At 49.6% G+C, this 15,649-nt stretch overlaps 1 protein-coding gene across 4 annotated transcripts in view; it reads right to left on the minus strand.

Moving 5' to 3' along the window:
* Window positions 1-110: 110 nt before the first annotated feature.
* ZDHHC7 (zinc finger DHHC-type palmitoyltransferase 7) overlaps window positions 111-15,649 on the minus strand; it is a 37,599-nt gene continuing 22,060 nt past the window's right edge. For 3 of the 4 annotated variants that reach the window (XM_054452683.2, XM_063654157.1, XM_063654158.1), the window contains 5 exons: window positions 7,631-7,755; window positions 4,833-4,929; window positions 3,572-3,653; window positions 2,745-2,875; window positions 111-2,169 (listed from right to left, as the gene is read on the minus strand). In XM_054452683.2, coding sequence (XP_054308658.1) covers window positions 1,993-2,169; window positions 2,745-2,875; window positions 3,572-3,653; window positions 4,833-4,929; window positions 7,631-7,755 — 612 coding nt within the window. In that variant the 3' untranslated portion in view covers window positions 111-1,992. Of the gene's footprint in view, window positions 2,170-2,744; window positions 2,876-3,571; window positions 3,654-4,832; window positions 4,930-7,630; window positions 7,756-14,518; window positions 14,631-15,649 lie in introns of all 4 variants that reach the window. The other variant, XM_054452686.2, reaches the window with a different exon arrangement.

Here is a 15,649-nt window from a genome sequence, read left to right on the forward strand (position 1 = left end):
TGGAAACTGTTCAGGAGTGACCTTAACAGCCTGGGGCTGGGTCCACGAAGCACGGAAAGGCACCCCCTGAAAACACCGCCATCCATGAAGAACGGGCGCTTTGGAAGCCATTTGAGAACTGTTAATTGATTACTTTATTTCATATAAAAGTTACATTGAAAGAAGAGGTTGAAAAGTCAAGTATACTTGATTTGCACACACTTGCCAAGTCTCACAGGATTCAACCACTTGGATAATTGTTTTATTGATAACAGGATATACATATTAAAAGCCTCACACTGAAGCCCACACGCATGTCCAACCCAGACAACAATGTGCAAATGAATATGCAAAACAGTCTCGGAAACTCGCGTCTCCAGGATCACCCACACTTTGTCCCTGTGGCTGTGGCGCAGTTCTTCCCCTAATGGCGCACACGCTTCTGCGGTGACCAAGTCCACTTCCAAACCCCCTGCAGGTTTGCTCGCTTGGCTAGGACGGTGGCTCAGGTAGGTCCCTTTGTGGTTTTGCATCAGCAGTGGTAGAAGCCCTGATTCGGATGGGGTACAGAGTAATTAAAAACAAAAAACAGTTCACAGATGAACAGAAAGGCAAAACAGTTCCCAGGAGGGAGACGCCAACTTCTCTTAGTGTGGAGGGCAAGCTTAAAGGAAGACCCTCAGACTTTGTCACAGATAGCTTCTTGATGCGTCCGGCAAAAAATGTACAAACCAGGCAAGTTTAAGGCAAGTCCCCATGAGGGGAGCTGTTGGCTTTCTGGCATAATTTTAAGCTCCGCACCAAGGATCCTATTTTATCACCTGTGCCGTGGGTGGAGAAGAAAACGTAAAAGCTAACCAAAAAATCCAACAAGAGGGCGCCATCCTGGCCATTCCCGGCTGGAGCGCTGCCTGTGGTGACACAGTCGCCCATGCCAGGGGCTGGCTGCCTCATGGTCCCCTCCCCTTCCCAGAGGTGCCCAAGGGCTGGGCCCTGCCTCTCCAGTCAGGATGCCTCCCCTGCTGCACACACAGCATCGGGCTGCCCCAAGTATCAAGTCACCGAGCCACAGCTCTGCTTTTACCTAGGTGCCATTTATACACTGCTAATTTGGCTGGAACAAAAAAAAATCAGTTCCAAGACCCTCAAGCACTCAAGATTTCTTTAAAAAATGAAAGCAGGAGGGCAACGAAGGGCCGCACAGGAACGGCTGTTCTTTGGATCGAGATGTCCTCCAACAGCAATACATTCATAGTAACCACGGGCAGGACCCCGTGGCTCTCTCCCCTCTTCCCTGAAACATCGGTTTCTAAAAAATAGCTTGTTTGCTGTACACAGCCGGTAAATGTTACACTGCCTAAACAACACTGGCAATTTTGACACACATGCACACACGCGCACACACACACACAGACACGCGCACACACAGACTTGCTGAGAGGGTCAAAGGATGTCTCTTCCAGGGCAGCGGGGAGTGTGCCGGAAGCCACCTTCACTGTTCAGTGCACAGATCTTTTGCAACTTCAGTGCAAAGCATCGGAGCTAATCGAGACCAAAATGTCTTTCTATGTAAACGCCCTGCTGTGATCCGGGGAGTGCACTGCTGAGTGGCGGGGTCAGCAGGAGCCCCCTGAAATGACTGCTCGGAGAATCCCTGTTCACTGGATTCCCTGTTTTTCTTCATGATTGGAAACAGCAGCTCAGGACCCAGGATTTGAATAACCCATGTAATAACCCGAAGTATTCTCCACAGAAGCCCCAGCTCTGCAGGAGGCCATGGCGTTTGGCTTCTTCGCGTGGCCACACACCTTTCCGTCGTTATACAGGTGGGGACTGAGAGCCTCTTCCTCTCCCATCTGTGACTATAAATATATAAAACTCTGCTTGCTGCAAGCAATTGGTTTGTGTAGGTTCCAGTTGCCCTGTTGGTCACAGATGAGCTGTTGATACCCTTCAGACCCCAAATAAATAACTGGAAGTCTGTGAGCAAGTTTCAGTCTGATGAGCCAGGCCTCACACTGAGAACTCCGGGCCGCCTTTTCTGGGTCTCGTGGGCAGTCGCCTAAATCGGAAGCCCACAAAGGGATTCATCCAGAGGAGTGAGGGGGGCCCCCCAAAGACGGACTTCATCCCTTCCCATCGCAGCCTCCGCTCCCATGTGGGTTTCTCACTTTTCAATCGCTCGATCTCCTAGAAGCAGAAAGAAAAGCAAGTGGCAGCAGCTCCAGGAAGCTCGGCAGACCCCACCGAGCCTCAGAATCTCACCGTGCTCAAGCACAGTGTGGGCTCGATGGAGGGTAGGTGAGTGAACTCTCCTTTCCAGCTCTGCCCCGATCCAGACCCCATGGCCTCTGTGAGCCCAGCCCGCCTGCAGCCACATGGCCAGCCCAGACTACCACAATGGCCCTCCCAGCCAGGCACCAACATTTTTCACTTGTTAGTTACTGTGTACAAACATTTACTGAGCGCCACTCCAGGCCTGCAGAGCCAGGCCCTAAAGGCAGTCAATTCCCTGAAATTTACTGACTGCACTGGGAGCTGGGAATCTGCCTGGCTCTGCTGACTCGCAAATCAAACTGAGACTAGAAATACGCACCGCCCAGAATGAAAGAAACAGCAAACACAGGGAGCCGGTTGAAGCTCATCAAGACCGTCCCATTATGCTCCCGAGTCAGTCCACAGGCACCTACTGTTGACATTAGGACTTTCCATTTACTCAAGCTTGGACCACATATGAAGTCCACACAGCCAAGAACAAAGCTTACCGTCTCGTCGTTGCATATGGAGTGGATCTGGGTGCCAAACATAACTGCAGTGAAAGTGAAAAACAGAAGACCCTCAAGGCACAGGAAGATCAACAGGATTACAGTTATCGGAGGTGAAAAATCACTGCATTCTGCGGACAAGAGGAAGTTGGTTATAACTGGTCCTGAATACCCCGAGTGGCAGAATGTTTGGCTCACAGAAGAATCCTCTAGGGCCAGCCCCTGGCCAGCTTCCAGGGGGAAGTTGTTCACTTTCTAAATGGGCGCACTCATTGTTCTCCAAGGAGCAGAGGAGGGCCACCCTTCCAAGCAAAAATTCATACCATGACTTCCTGGCCAGTGGTTTCAGAAGAGTCTATATTTTCTGAGGTTTCTATTGACACTGTATTTGTGAATTAAATGGCAAATGAAGCCAGACCAGAAGAGTTGTGTGCACCCATACTAGTGAGCAGTGCTCACAGGAGTCTGTTCCCCATGTCCCCCTGGGGTGGGATGAGCCTGTCCAGACCTCACTGCATATCTAAGGTAGGATAACGAGCACCTGTTTCACTACACTTGCTTAGGGTCGATCACTCACGTAAGCAACGCGAAGCCTGCTTTGAACAATGGCGAGCTAGCTGACCAGGAGACAGACAGAAGCTTTCGGGGAAACAATATACTAGCAAAATGGTGGTGTTAAAACTTAACTAAATTCTTTAAAATTCAATTGCTAAAATAACTGCAATGATTTCCTTCAAAATTGGAAAACTGGTTCTTCCTTTAAAGCTTCCCCTTTCACCCAAGAACAGCATGCACGGCCAGGAATGACACACAGCCAGGGAACTTACCGGTCCACTGCCCTCGGACACAGGAGATGAACTGAAATCCACAAAGGATCAGAGCATGGACTGAAGACAGAGCTATATACATCTAGAATGAGGGGGAGATGGGTTAGTCACTTTTATTTTTTATTTTTTTTTAGAAACAGAGTCTCTCTCTGTTGCCCAGGCTGGAATGCAGTGGCGTAGTCTCAGCTCACTGCAACCTCCGCCTGCCAGGCTCAAGCGATTCTCCTGCCTCAGCCTCTCAAGTAGCTGAGACTACAGGCACCATGCCTGGCTAACTGTTTTGCATTTTTAGTAGAGATGGGGTTTCACCATGTTGGCCAGGCTGGTCTGTAACTCCTGACCTCTAGTGATCCACCCAGCCAGTTAGTAACTTAAACAAGTCTTTCTAAGAGCAAAGGCTGATGACACATCATGTTTATGCCTCCATCTTATTTGTCAGAGAAAAAATGAGGGAAGGATTAAACTGCAGCAGTTGACATTTTCCTACCCAAGATCATATTAGACCAAGTAGAATAATTTTATAGAAAAATACAGCTGGGCATGGTGGCTCACGCCTGTAATCCCAGCACTTTGGGAGGCCAAGACGGGCAGATCGCTTGAGCTCAGGAGTTTAAGACCAGCCTGGGCAACACGGCAAAACCCCGTCTATAAAAAAATAAACGGCCGGGCACGGTGGCTCACGACTGTAATCCTAGCACTTTGGGAGGCCGAGGCAGGCGGATCGCCTGAGGTCGGGAGTTCAAGACCAGCCCAACCAACATGGAGAAACCCCATCTCTAGGAAAAATACAAAATTAGCCAGGCGTGGTGGTACATGCCTGTAATCTCAGCTACTTGGGAGGCTGAAGCAGGAGAATCACTTGAACTTGGGAGGCGGAGGTTGCAGTGAGCCGAGATCGCACCATTGCACTCCAGCCTGGGCAACAAGAGCAAAACTCCATCTCAAAAAAAAAAAAAAAGAAAAGAAAAAGGAAATAAGCTCTAACATACTTTAGGGAGATTCCTGTTATTATTAATAAACAATAGTGATTGAGGACATCTGGGAGAGAATTAAATTACAGTGAGCACCTAAAATAATAGAAGCAACATATTATTTATTGGGACTACTTCCTGCCAATGACAGCACAGTATTATAATTTGAATCCTGGAGAAAAGGCTGGAGAGAAACTGGCCTGACGTTAGTAGATTTCCCTGCTCCAGGCAAGAAGCAGTTAAAGAATTTCAAATTCAATGTAAGTCACTACAAAAATATTTTTACTTACAGTGAAGAGCACAAAAAATCTTTGATTCTTTTCTCCCACACAATTGTTCACCCACGGGCAGTGATGATCCATTTTCCGAATACATCTTTTGCAAATACTGAAAAGGAGAGTTTGATTTTTCAGTATTCCATGCTCTGAAGAAACCAGAGTAACACAACCAAATAAAATCAAAGGTGGAGGAAAATTAGAATGCATATTCTAATACAGCATGTCAAAAAAAATCATACATTCTCACTATATTCCTTTAAGGTTTATCATTTTAATTAAATGTCTTCCGTTTCCTAAGGGAAATACTCAATGGACCAACAGGTTGGGGCGAAAGGTCACACTGAGCCATACTTCACAAGTTCTCAGACACTCCCCCAGTAGAGCTGGATCATGTACACCTATCAGTAATGTTCCTAATTTTGCAAGCTTACAAGTTACAAGTCTATTTCAATAAAAAACAAAAATTGAATTTTTACCTTCAGGGAAAGAAACATTCTTTGTATCTTCAAATAATTCCTACCACTCAATCCATATTCACTGATGAATATGCAGTATGGATTGCATATTCATCTTGAATCATCAACTACACACCCAGGCATGAAGTTGTCTTGTTTTTAACAGCTGTATTTTACTTTTGCCCAAAACACTCTGTATGTCCAATTTTAAATAACTAATTTGATTATCGATTACTTTTTAGTCCAAGCTTGTACCATTTAATTACCTCAAGCAGACATTGATGGCAGCAGGTTCACTCCAGGCAGACTTGCTATCATAGTGTCATTTTTTTTTTTTGAAATGGAGTCTTGCTCTGTTGCCCAGGCTGGAGTGCAGTGGCGTGATCTCAGCTCTCTGCAAGCTCTGCCTCCCGGGTTCACGCCATTCTCCTTCCTCAGCCTCCCAAGCAGCTGGGACTACAGGCAGCAGCCACCATGCCCGGCTAATTTTTTTTTTTTTTTTTCTATTTTTAGTACAGACGGGGTTTCATCGTGTTAGCCAGGATGGTCTCGATCTCCTGACCTCGTGATCCGCCCACCTCGGCCTCCCAAAGTGCTGGGATTACAGGCGTGAGCCACCGTACCCGCCCATAGCGTCACCTTCTATTCATTGACCTTGGCTCCCTGCCCGATCTCCATAGCACCTGACTTCCAAAACATTCCCATTTTATCTTAAACAGATTTATTGAAGTATAATTTATATACCATACGAGGTGGCTCATGCCTGTAATCCCAGCACTTTGGGAGGCCAAGGCAGGTGGATCACCTGAAGTCAGGAGTTCGAGACCAGCCTGGCCAATGTGGCAAAACCCCGTCTCTACTAAAAATACAAAAATCAGCCAGGCATGGTGGCGGGCGCCTGTAATCCCAGCTACTAGGGAGGCTGAGACACAAGAATCGCTTGAGCCTGAGAGGCAGAGGTTGCAGTGAGCCGAGATTATGCCACTGTATTCCAGCCTGGGTGAAAGAGCAAGACTCTATCCCCCCCCCAAAAAATTTATATACCATAAAACTTCACCCATTTGCAGTGTACAATTCAATGATTTTTATTCTATCTGCAGAGTTGTGAGACCATCACCATCTAATTCTTGAACATTCCCACCATCCCAAGAGAAGACCTCAGCCCATATGCAGTCACTGCCCATTTCCAACCCCAGCCCAAGACAGCCACCCATTTACTCTCCGATACCATTTCATCTTTCTTCACTGTCTGGCCAAACCATGTGGATATGAATCTTTTAAAGCTTTCACTCCGGCCATAAAGCAGTCGGCACCCTGTATCTGGGTTTCCTCCCGTTGGAGGCCATCAATGGCTTCCAGCCTATTCAAGCAGGCCACCACCCCCCAAAAGAAGGGCACTGTCCAGGTGCAGCCTGTCACACAGTACAGGGACGTGTGACAACTATTTCAAAGAATGGAGAAATATACCCAGACATTCACACTTCAACATGTGAAATCAACAGCCAGCCCCTCCAGGAGCAGACAAAGGAGTCAGGAGCTGGCAAATCTGGGGGAAGAGGATGAAATGCAACCAAGACCAGCAGGGGTGAGGCGTGAGGGCCAGGAAAGCTACTTGAGCCAGGCAGATGACTGGACTGTGGCTTTTAAAAAATACAGTAACTGGTGTTTGAGAGCACACCCAAATAAATACAAAAAAACCAAAACAACAAAAAAATGAGAGCACATCCCAAAGAACCTTGCTTCTACGCTGCACCACCGCCCCAGGTAAGAACAAAAGTGAACGCACAACAGCCTCTCTGGCTGGCTGGAAGAACCCAGAGCAGGAGTGAGGGGAAGGTTCTGAGCCTTTCTTCTGGCCCCCACACAAGATGTGCCCAGGAGCTGTGAGCACACACGTGCTGGCCCGTGGCATGTGTGCCAAAACAGAGGCGGGAACCTCATCACCTCCTCCGGTTGTTGAGCCACAGCGAGTCCCTCGGGAATGAGGGGATCCCTGAGTCGATACTGTTTCCCAGCTCCCAAAAAGACTCTAGGGCACTGGCCCTTTACTCAGCTCCCTACCCCAGAAAGAACCTGACACCTACGGACCCGCCCGTGCAACGCTGCCCAGATGCTCCGGGGCCATGTACCTGCGGTGGCAGGCGCGCTCGGGTTTAATACAGCAGCGCACGTACCTGCAGTGGCGGGCGCGCTCGGGTTTAATACAGCAGCGCACGTACCTGCAGTGGCGGGCGCGCTCGGGTTTAATACAGCAGCGCACGTACCTGCAGTGGCGGGCGCGCTCGGGGTTTAATACAGCAGCGCACGTACCTGCAGTGGCGGGCGCGCTCGGGTTTAATACAGCAGCGCACGTACCTGCAGTGGTGGGCGCGCTCGGGTTTAATACAGCAGCACTTGGGGCACTTGTAGATCACTTCCCCGGGTTTCAGCTGCAAGCTCTCCATGTATTCTTTCGTAGCGTTTCCTTTGGGTACTGCCCCCTACCATATAAGAAGAATGTATTTTTAGTTGGGGAGAATGAAAGTTAAAAACATCAGGCCGGGCGCGGTGGCTCACACCTGTAATCCCAGCACTTTGGGAGGCTGAGGCGGGCGGATCACGAGGTCAGGAGTTCGAGACCAGCCTGGCCAACCCAGCCTGGTCAACATGGTGAAACCCCGTCTCTACTAAAGATACAAAAAATTAGCCGGGCACAGTGGCGGGCGCCTGTAATCCCAGCTACTCAGGAGGCTGGGGCAGGAGAATCGCTTGAACTCAGGAGGTAGAGGTTGCAGTGAGCCAAGATCACGCTCTTGCACTCCAACCTGGACGACAGGGCAAGACTCCGTCTCAAAAAAAAATCATCTTATATTTTCTATGTCATCAAACAATAAAAAAAAAAAACTACCTTATTATCCTTTTGATAAATGGCTTAACCACCTGCATTTTCAGAGGCAAGGCTTGTTCCCAGACAAGGGCACTGACTGTCCCCAGGAGGGCAGGGAACCTCTTTGCACACCACTTCCCTGTAGCGCCTGCTGACAGGGAGGTGACTGATAAGCACTGTCCAGAGTTTTCTTATCGGGCAGTCGGGGAACAAGGAACAAAACAATCTCAAAAAGGACTTTAATTTCATGTTGCTAAAGTGACGTGATACTTTTCTCTCTTGGCCAACTTCCTCAAAGGCATTCACACACAAACCTGGAGGTGGCGGCCGAGACCACCTGACCCAATTCATGTCTGGCAACGAGGCCGCCCAGCGGCATCAGAAACTTCAACATGCATCCATCTGTGCCCCAAATGCTAGAGGAGCTGGAGAAGATGAGCAATGGCAAAGCAGCGGAAAGAGGAGTTGGGGAGGCCGTGAGCTGACGGTAAGGGGCAGAGCTGAAGGCCAAGAGTCACCCTACTGGCACCACGTCAACTGAGGACCCGATGTAGGGAAGGTGAGGCCAGAGCTGGCTGCAACAGCAGAGGCTTTGTTTTTGGGCAGTGGAGATATGTCGCCAAAACCATGTTTGTGGGGGACAATTCTGGGAGGTGCGGCAGGGTGGAATAAGATAGGCAGACCTGCCTGGGGGTTCCACAGTGCCTCAAGAAGAGGAACAAGGCCTTGTGTCTACTTCTTAGCCTGGAGCCTGCACTTCACATAGAAATCACAGCTCTGGAGAATGAGACCCACAGACACTGGGAACAGCAGTCAGGGCTGCAGTGATTGTGCAAAGACAGGGGATGTGGGTGGGGCAAATGGAAGGTGGGAGCTAACAGCCTGGGAGATGGCAGAGGTGGTGAAGGGTTCTGCCAACAGCAGATGGCCCTGCTGGAGCTCCTTAAAATACAGGTGCCTGGCTGGGCTCTGGAGCCACAGATCTGAACCTCTGCAAGGTGAGGGTTGTCATCCAAATTTTAGAAAGTTCAGCAGGTGAGTGCCCTACAGAGCCAGAGACTGCTGCCCGCTGGATTCAGGGCTACCAATGGGCCAGAGCTGGAGCCTTGGGCAGCACAGGCAGGGGGCCCCAGGAGGGGCTCCAGGGCAAATGTGAGCATTCACTGCCCAAACCTTCCCCGAGGTTTACTTTCTGCAAACAAGGCCCCGTCAGTCCCATGGCCCTAATATGGGGAAGCTGTTTGGGTCAAGATCAAAGTGTTTCCTAACACGCTGCCTCCTTAAAGAAGTTAGAAAAGGGTTTAAACTCATCTTTGAAAACTTAAATCAAAATAAGTAAAACATTTTACTGGCTGGGCAGGGTGGCTCACGGCTTTAATCCCAGCACTTTGGGAGGCTGAGGTGGGTGGATCACGAGGTTAGGAGTTCAAGACCAGCCTGGCAAAGATGGCGAAACCCTGTCTCTACTAAAAATACAAAAATTAGCTGGGCGTGGTGGCCTGCGCCTGTAATATCCCAGCTACTCGGGAGGGTGAGGCAGAGTACCCGGGAGGTGGAAAATGCAGTGAGCCGAGAGTGTGCCACTGCACTCCAGCCTGGGCCACAGAGCAAGACTCTGTCCCAAAAAAAAGAATTTTTACTTAACTTAAATTCCACAATTTGGAGTCTTTTTTTTTTTCTTTTCTTTTTTTTGAAACAGAGTTTTGCTCTGTTGCCCAGGCTGGAGTGCAGTGGTGTGATCTTGGCTCACTGCAACCTCTGCCTCCGAGGTTCAAGCGATTCTCCTGCCTCAGCCTACCAAGTAGCTGGGATTACAGGCATGCGCCACCATACCCGGCTAATTTTTCGTATTTTTAGTAGAGATGGGGTTTCACCATGTTGGCCAGGCTGGTCTCGAACTCCTGACCTCAGGTGATCCAACCGCCTCAGCCTCTCAAAGTGCTAGGATTACAGGTATGAGCCACTGTGCCTGGCCTGGAGTCTTTAATCAACTTTCCTCCAACAATCTGGGGATCTTAACACTGCTTTGATTTATAAAATCCCACAATGTTGCATATATGCCCCAGGTGACAGTCGAGTGTTACACATCTCCTCAGAGGAAATGGGCCAGATTTTAAAACTCCAAACACCGTAATTTTATGAGCCATGCATGCACTTTTCCACAGCAGCAGCAAATATGATACGATGTGGCACGATACACTTCTGGAAAGTGGCCACCCCAACGCTACCCCAGTTTTTGGTCACTTATGACCAAGGAAAGGCATTTTGAAGGGGAAGCCAAGTACGTATTGGGTGATCCTCAGGGACCTGTGACTGTGGGATTTCAGGCACTTGCTGGGTCCAGGGATTCCTTTTTGCTGCTCAGAACCCTGGGCAGATAATGAAACTTTACGGACATGGTCTCCTGGGGGTTTCAAGGAGGGGTTCCTTCCACCTGAGGCCCCGAGTCTATCACCTACATTTTCATCCTGAGCCTTTCGAGATGTGGTTTGGCAGAAACAGAGACCATATGCAGAGGCGGTGTGCATGGCTGCACCATTTCAAAGGGCCTCGCCAGGATGTGCCCACGATGACAGCGGCAGGGGTTGGAACACTGTTTCCTCTGCACCCATGGGGCATTCTTCTTCCCACCAGAACAAACCTTCCAAGTAACTGAGCACATTCCTCAGTTCCCATTTTAACCATTTTCGGGAGGTTTTTTCAAAACACTTCTTGAATGTTTCCCACCCATCTTCCTGTGGGACTAACCATAGGCTCCAGGCCATGGGATGCCTTCAGGCTCCTCCCTCCCACCCCAAACGCCCAGCTGCCTCCCTTCAGAGGTGCTCCCTGATTGGCTGTTCCCTCTCCTGGTGCCCCTGCCCACATCCCACTTCCAGTCTGCCCTGATGAGACAAAGCAGCCAGCCAGGCCCAGGCAAGGCGCTCTGTGCCACCTCACCCTTCCAGGGCAGTTAGGCTTTGCAGAGCATGCTTCCGGTCCTCTCCCCACTGCTCTCCACCCCAGCTCCCTGTCATGCATTCTGGATCCCCAGGGCCTAACTAAGGGGCAGGTAAGAATGGGGCCGGGCCTGTGGATCTGCCTCCTAATTTATGGAAAATGCTGGGGATGAGGAGCACATCAAAACCCAGTACAGGGATGTAAACTGCAAACAAAGAACTGTGTTTCTTCAACTTAAACCCCAAGGGAAAAAAAGAGATTGCAGGGACCACAGAGATTAATTAAAAGAGATGTTAGAGACACATAAACCAATCACATTGTGTAGATCCTTATTTGGATCCTGATTCAAGGGAAAAAAAATTATAAAAGAATTGAGACAGGCCAGGCACGGTGGCTCACACTTGTAATCCTAGAACTTTGGGAGGCCGAGGCAGGTGGATCACTTGAGGTCCAGAGTTCAAGACCAGCCTGACCAACATGGTGAAACCCCGTCTCTACTAAAAATACAAAAATTAGCTGGGCGTGGTGGCGCGAGCCTGTAATAATCCCAGCTACTCGGGAGGCTGAGGCGACAGAATCGCTTGAACCCGAGAGGCGACCGTTGCACTGAGCCGAGATCCTGCCACTGCACTCCAGCCTGGGCGACAGAGTGAGACTCTGTCTCAAAAAAAAAAAAAAGAATTGAGACAACTGAGGAAATTTGAACTCTAACAGGATAGATGGTATTAAATATATTGCTTTACATGAGCTACCGGTATTGAGGTTATGTTTTTAGAAGGAGCTCTTTTAAAAGATACACACGTTTACAAATGAAACAAAAGAATGAGTGAGATTTAGGCGGGTTATCTGGGGGAGGGGAACGGCGTGGGCGAGGCCACCACACGAGGTGGTGACAAGCTCAAGGTGGAGTGCTCTCTTCTTCCTACCGTGCACATTTCGAATTTCCCATAAGAAGTGAAATTTTCAAGGCCGGGGCTCTGAAGATAGACAATCTGGTTCAAATCGCAGCCTTGCCTCTTACTGGCACAGCGAGGCCTCGTGTTCTCACACGGATGTTCCACCTACGTCCCAGCACTGCTGTGAGGGTGGGAGGAAAGCACGCTTTTGGCAGAGCTCCTGGACAGCAGCCGCGGCCCCATGAAGGGTACCTCCGGAAGGCACTCGCACGGCTGCCGAGAAGGCTCATGGGCATCCACGGGGCTGGCATTGAAGACACAGGCTCTAACAAGTAAAGGGATGCAGGGCCCAGGGCCGTGGGTGGCCTTCCTCCCTCCCAGCCCTCTCACGATCCCAAAGTGAAGCTTGGGATCAAAGTCGCATCCTTCCACAGCAGGGTTCATTGCTCTATCAGTAGGCCTCTGACCCCATCTTCCCCTCCACTCCTCACTCAAAACACCAATGACGTTCCTCAAGTGACAATACAAATCCCAATTTGTACTGTCCAGGCCAATCCCAGCGAGGACTGCCCAGTCCTATTGGTTTAGAAAAATGACATGAAGTCCCACTGGGGTATCTGCCCCAACCCCTCAACTGTTCGGTTCAGAGGTGATGTGATGGTTCTAGTTCAGCCTGGACTGGACCCTGGTAGGGTAAAGACATGATCTGTGGAGAGAAGAAATCAACTCCCCACTGGGAGGACAGAGGTGACACCTGACCCTGCTGGGCCATGCCAACTCTCCCCTTCAGAACAGTAGATCTGGACATCAGTGACTGCCACTCCACCTACTCTGGGGACTGCCCTTCTTCCCTGGGCAGCAGGAAAGCCAGGACTCAGAGACAGACAAAGCCTGAGGACAGCTGCCAGCCGCTCCCCTCTGTCCACCTTCCACTCCACAGCCTACCAGCAGCCAGAATCATCCTCGCCCTGGGGCTCTGCATACTCCCCCTTCCTCAGTTTCATTTACAGTGACTCCTGGCAGTTTCTGTCACTTGTCACCAGAGGACTCAAGAAGACATGCCTTCAAAGAAGACACACAAATGGCCAACAAGCACATGAAATGATGCTCAACATCGTTGGTCATTAGGGAGATACACAGCAAAGACAGTGAGATACAGCATCACAAAAGAAGGGCAATAATGTATTGAAGATGTGGACACACTGCAGGAGGGAATGTAAAATGGTGTGGATGCTTCCATGTTTTGGGTTTTTTTTTCATCATTCCCTTCCCTACAAGTTTTTTTTCCCTTTTTCTTTTTTTTCCCCCAGTGGGGACACTTTAGAGAATACTTGGCAGTTCCACAAAAGTATTAGAGTCACCGTATGTCCCAGCAACTCCACTCCTAGGTATATACCCAAGAGAAATGAAACACCCATCCACACAAAAACTTACACAGAGCCATTCAGAGCAGCATGATTTGTAATAGCCGAAAAGCAGAACTCGCCCAGATGCCCATCAACTAACCATGGCTATAAGCGAGACGCGTCCGGCCAGGGCATGGAATGTTATTCAGCCTTAAACCAAATGAAGCACTGATCATGCCACAGCACGATGGACCCCGAAGACACGATGCCTGGTGAGAGCCAGGCACAAAACGCCACAGACGAGATGACTATGAAAGTCCCTCAACAGGCGGCCAGGCGCAGTGGCTCACGCCTGTAATCCCAGCACTTTGGGAGTCCAAGGCGGGCAGATCACAAGGTCAGATCGAGACCATCCTGGCTAACACGGTGAAACCCCATCTCTACTAAAAATACAAAATCTTTAGTGGTGGGCACCTATAGTCCCAGCTACTCGGAAGGCTGAGGCAGAGAATGGTATGAACCCTGGGGGCAGAGGTTGCAGTGAGCCGAGATCGCGCCACTGCACTCCAGCCTGGGTGACAGAGCAAGACTCCGTCTCAAAAAAAAAAAAAGTCCCTGAACATGCAAATTCCACAGAGACAGCAGATGAGCGGTTGCCAGGGGCAGAGGGCGTCGGGTTGGGGGGGGTCAGGGAACTGGGAAGTGATGGCTAAGGGGTGTGGGGTTCCTTTCTGAGGTGATAAAAATGTCCTAAAACTGACTGGGTGATGGTTGGACACTCTGTGGATGCACTAAACACCACAGAACTACACACAAGGATGGATTTAGTGCTATGTGAATTAAATCTCAATCAAAACACCCCTGACATCCAAGATCTCCAACTTCTCCCTCAGAATGTTCCATTCCACATTCTCTGCAGTAATACAACAAGCAAAAGAAATCTGCCTACCAGGGTGGCAGCATGCCCTGCACACACCTTCTATCCTGACTTCCTGGCCGCCTCCAGCTCTCCAGGCTTCTGGGGCCTTTTCCCCAGGAGCAGGAGCGGGGTGGGAGCAGGAGCTGGACTGCTGAGTAGCTGTAGAGTCCAAGCGCAGAGGAGGAAGGGGCAAGTGCGCTTATCAGCAAAGAGGAGCAAACTGCTGAGGAGTCCCAGCCGGGCTGACCCTCCCCCATGTGCCTACCCCACACTCACAAGCAGGAGGCTTTGCACAGACTCCGTTCCCTCACTACAACTGCCCATGAGGGTTGGGTCCAGCCCAGTTTTCACTGTGCAGGCAGATGGTCGGCAGTCACTGGATTTTTCCCGCAAGGCAATATTCCAGTAAAAATCGCTGAGCTGGACTTGGCCCTGTAGCTGGCCCTTGCCTTAGTCGAAGTGCCTGGGCACTTTGGGCAACAAACAAGGGGTTTCTGCTGCAGCCAAGGAATGAGAGGGCAGAGACACACAGGGATCAGGAGCAGGGTCTGGCTCCTAGAGGGAGACTTGCTGAGTAAAAGGAAATGACGAGACAGCCTTTAATTCTCTGAAGGCACAAACCCGTCAGAGAAGAGACTCAGTTATGGTCAAAGACTCCACCATCAGATCAGGCTACAAAGCCACTGGCAGACTTTGCTTCCAAGTTTGTCCCCAAGGTACCACTCCCCAGCTGCTCACTGGTTAGGCCGATAATACTGTCCCATTCCAAGGACAGCTGCCCACGACCTCTACTAGTAAAACAGGAGACAGTAAACAATGTGCATCCAAACCCTGAATAATTAATTCAGATAAAGCAAAGACAGATAAAGCCACGTGCAGACCACATTCTGTGAGCTGATCCGTTTCAGTTTATTCTCAAAAAAGAGTCCTGGTCAGGCACGATGGCTCATGCCTGTAATCTCAGCACTTTGGGAGGCCGGGGCAGGTGGATCACCTGAGGTCAGGAGTTCAAGACCAGCCTGACCAACATGGTGAAACCCTGTCTCTACTAAATATACAAAATTAGCCAGGCATGGTGGTGCATGCCTGTAATCCCAGCTACTCAGGGGGCTAAGACAGGAGAATAGCTTGAACCCGGGAGGCAGAGGTTGCAGTGAGCCAAGATCCACAATGCACTCCAGCCTGGGCAAAAAGAGCAAAACTCCGTCTCAAAAAAAAAAAAAAAAAAAAATTTCCTAATCTTACTAACGTCTGGGTACCTTCTTTAGAGAAAGCTCAGAAATAGACAAGAGCTCGGTAGATTTAAATTGACAAATTGGGAGTCCCTATACCATGGTTTAAAACCACTGTTTTAAAGCAGTGGAAAAAACTTTTTTCAAACGAAAATCTACTGACTGCTAATACGTG

This window comes from Pongo pygmaeus, chromosome 18 (genome assembly GCF_028885625.2).
Source record: "Pongo pygmaeus isolate AG05252 chromosome 18, NHGRI_mPonPyg2-v2.0_pri, whole genome shotgun sequence".
In the NCBI taxonomy this organism is placed as follows: domain Eukaryota; kingdom Metazoa; phylum Chordata; class Mammalia; order Primates; family Hominidae; genus Pongo; species Pongo pygmaeus.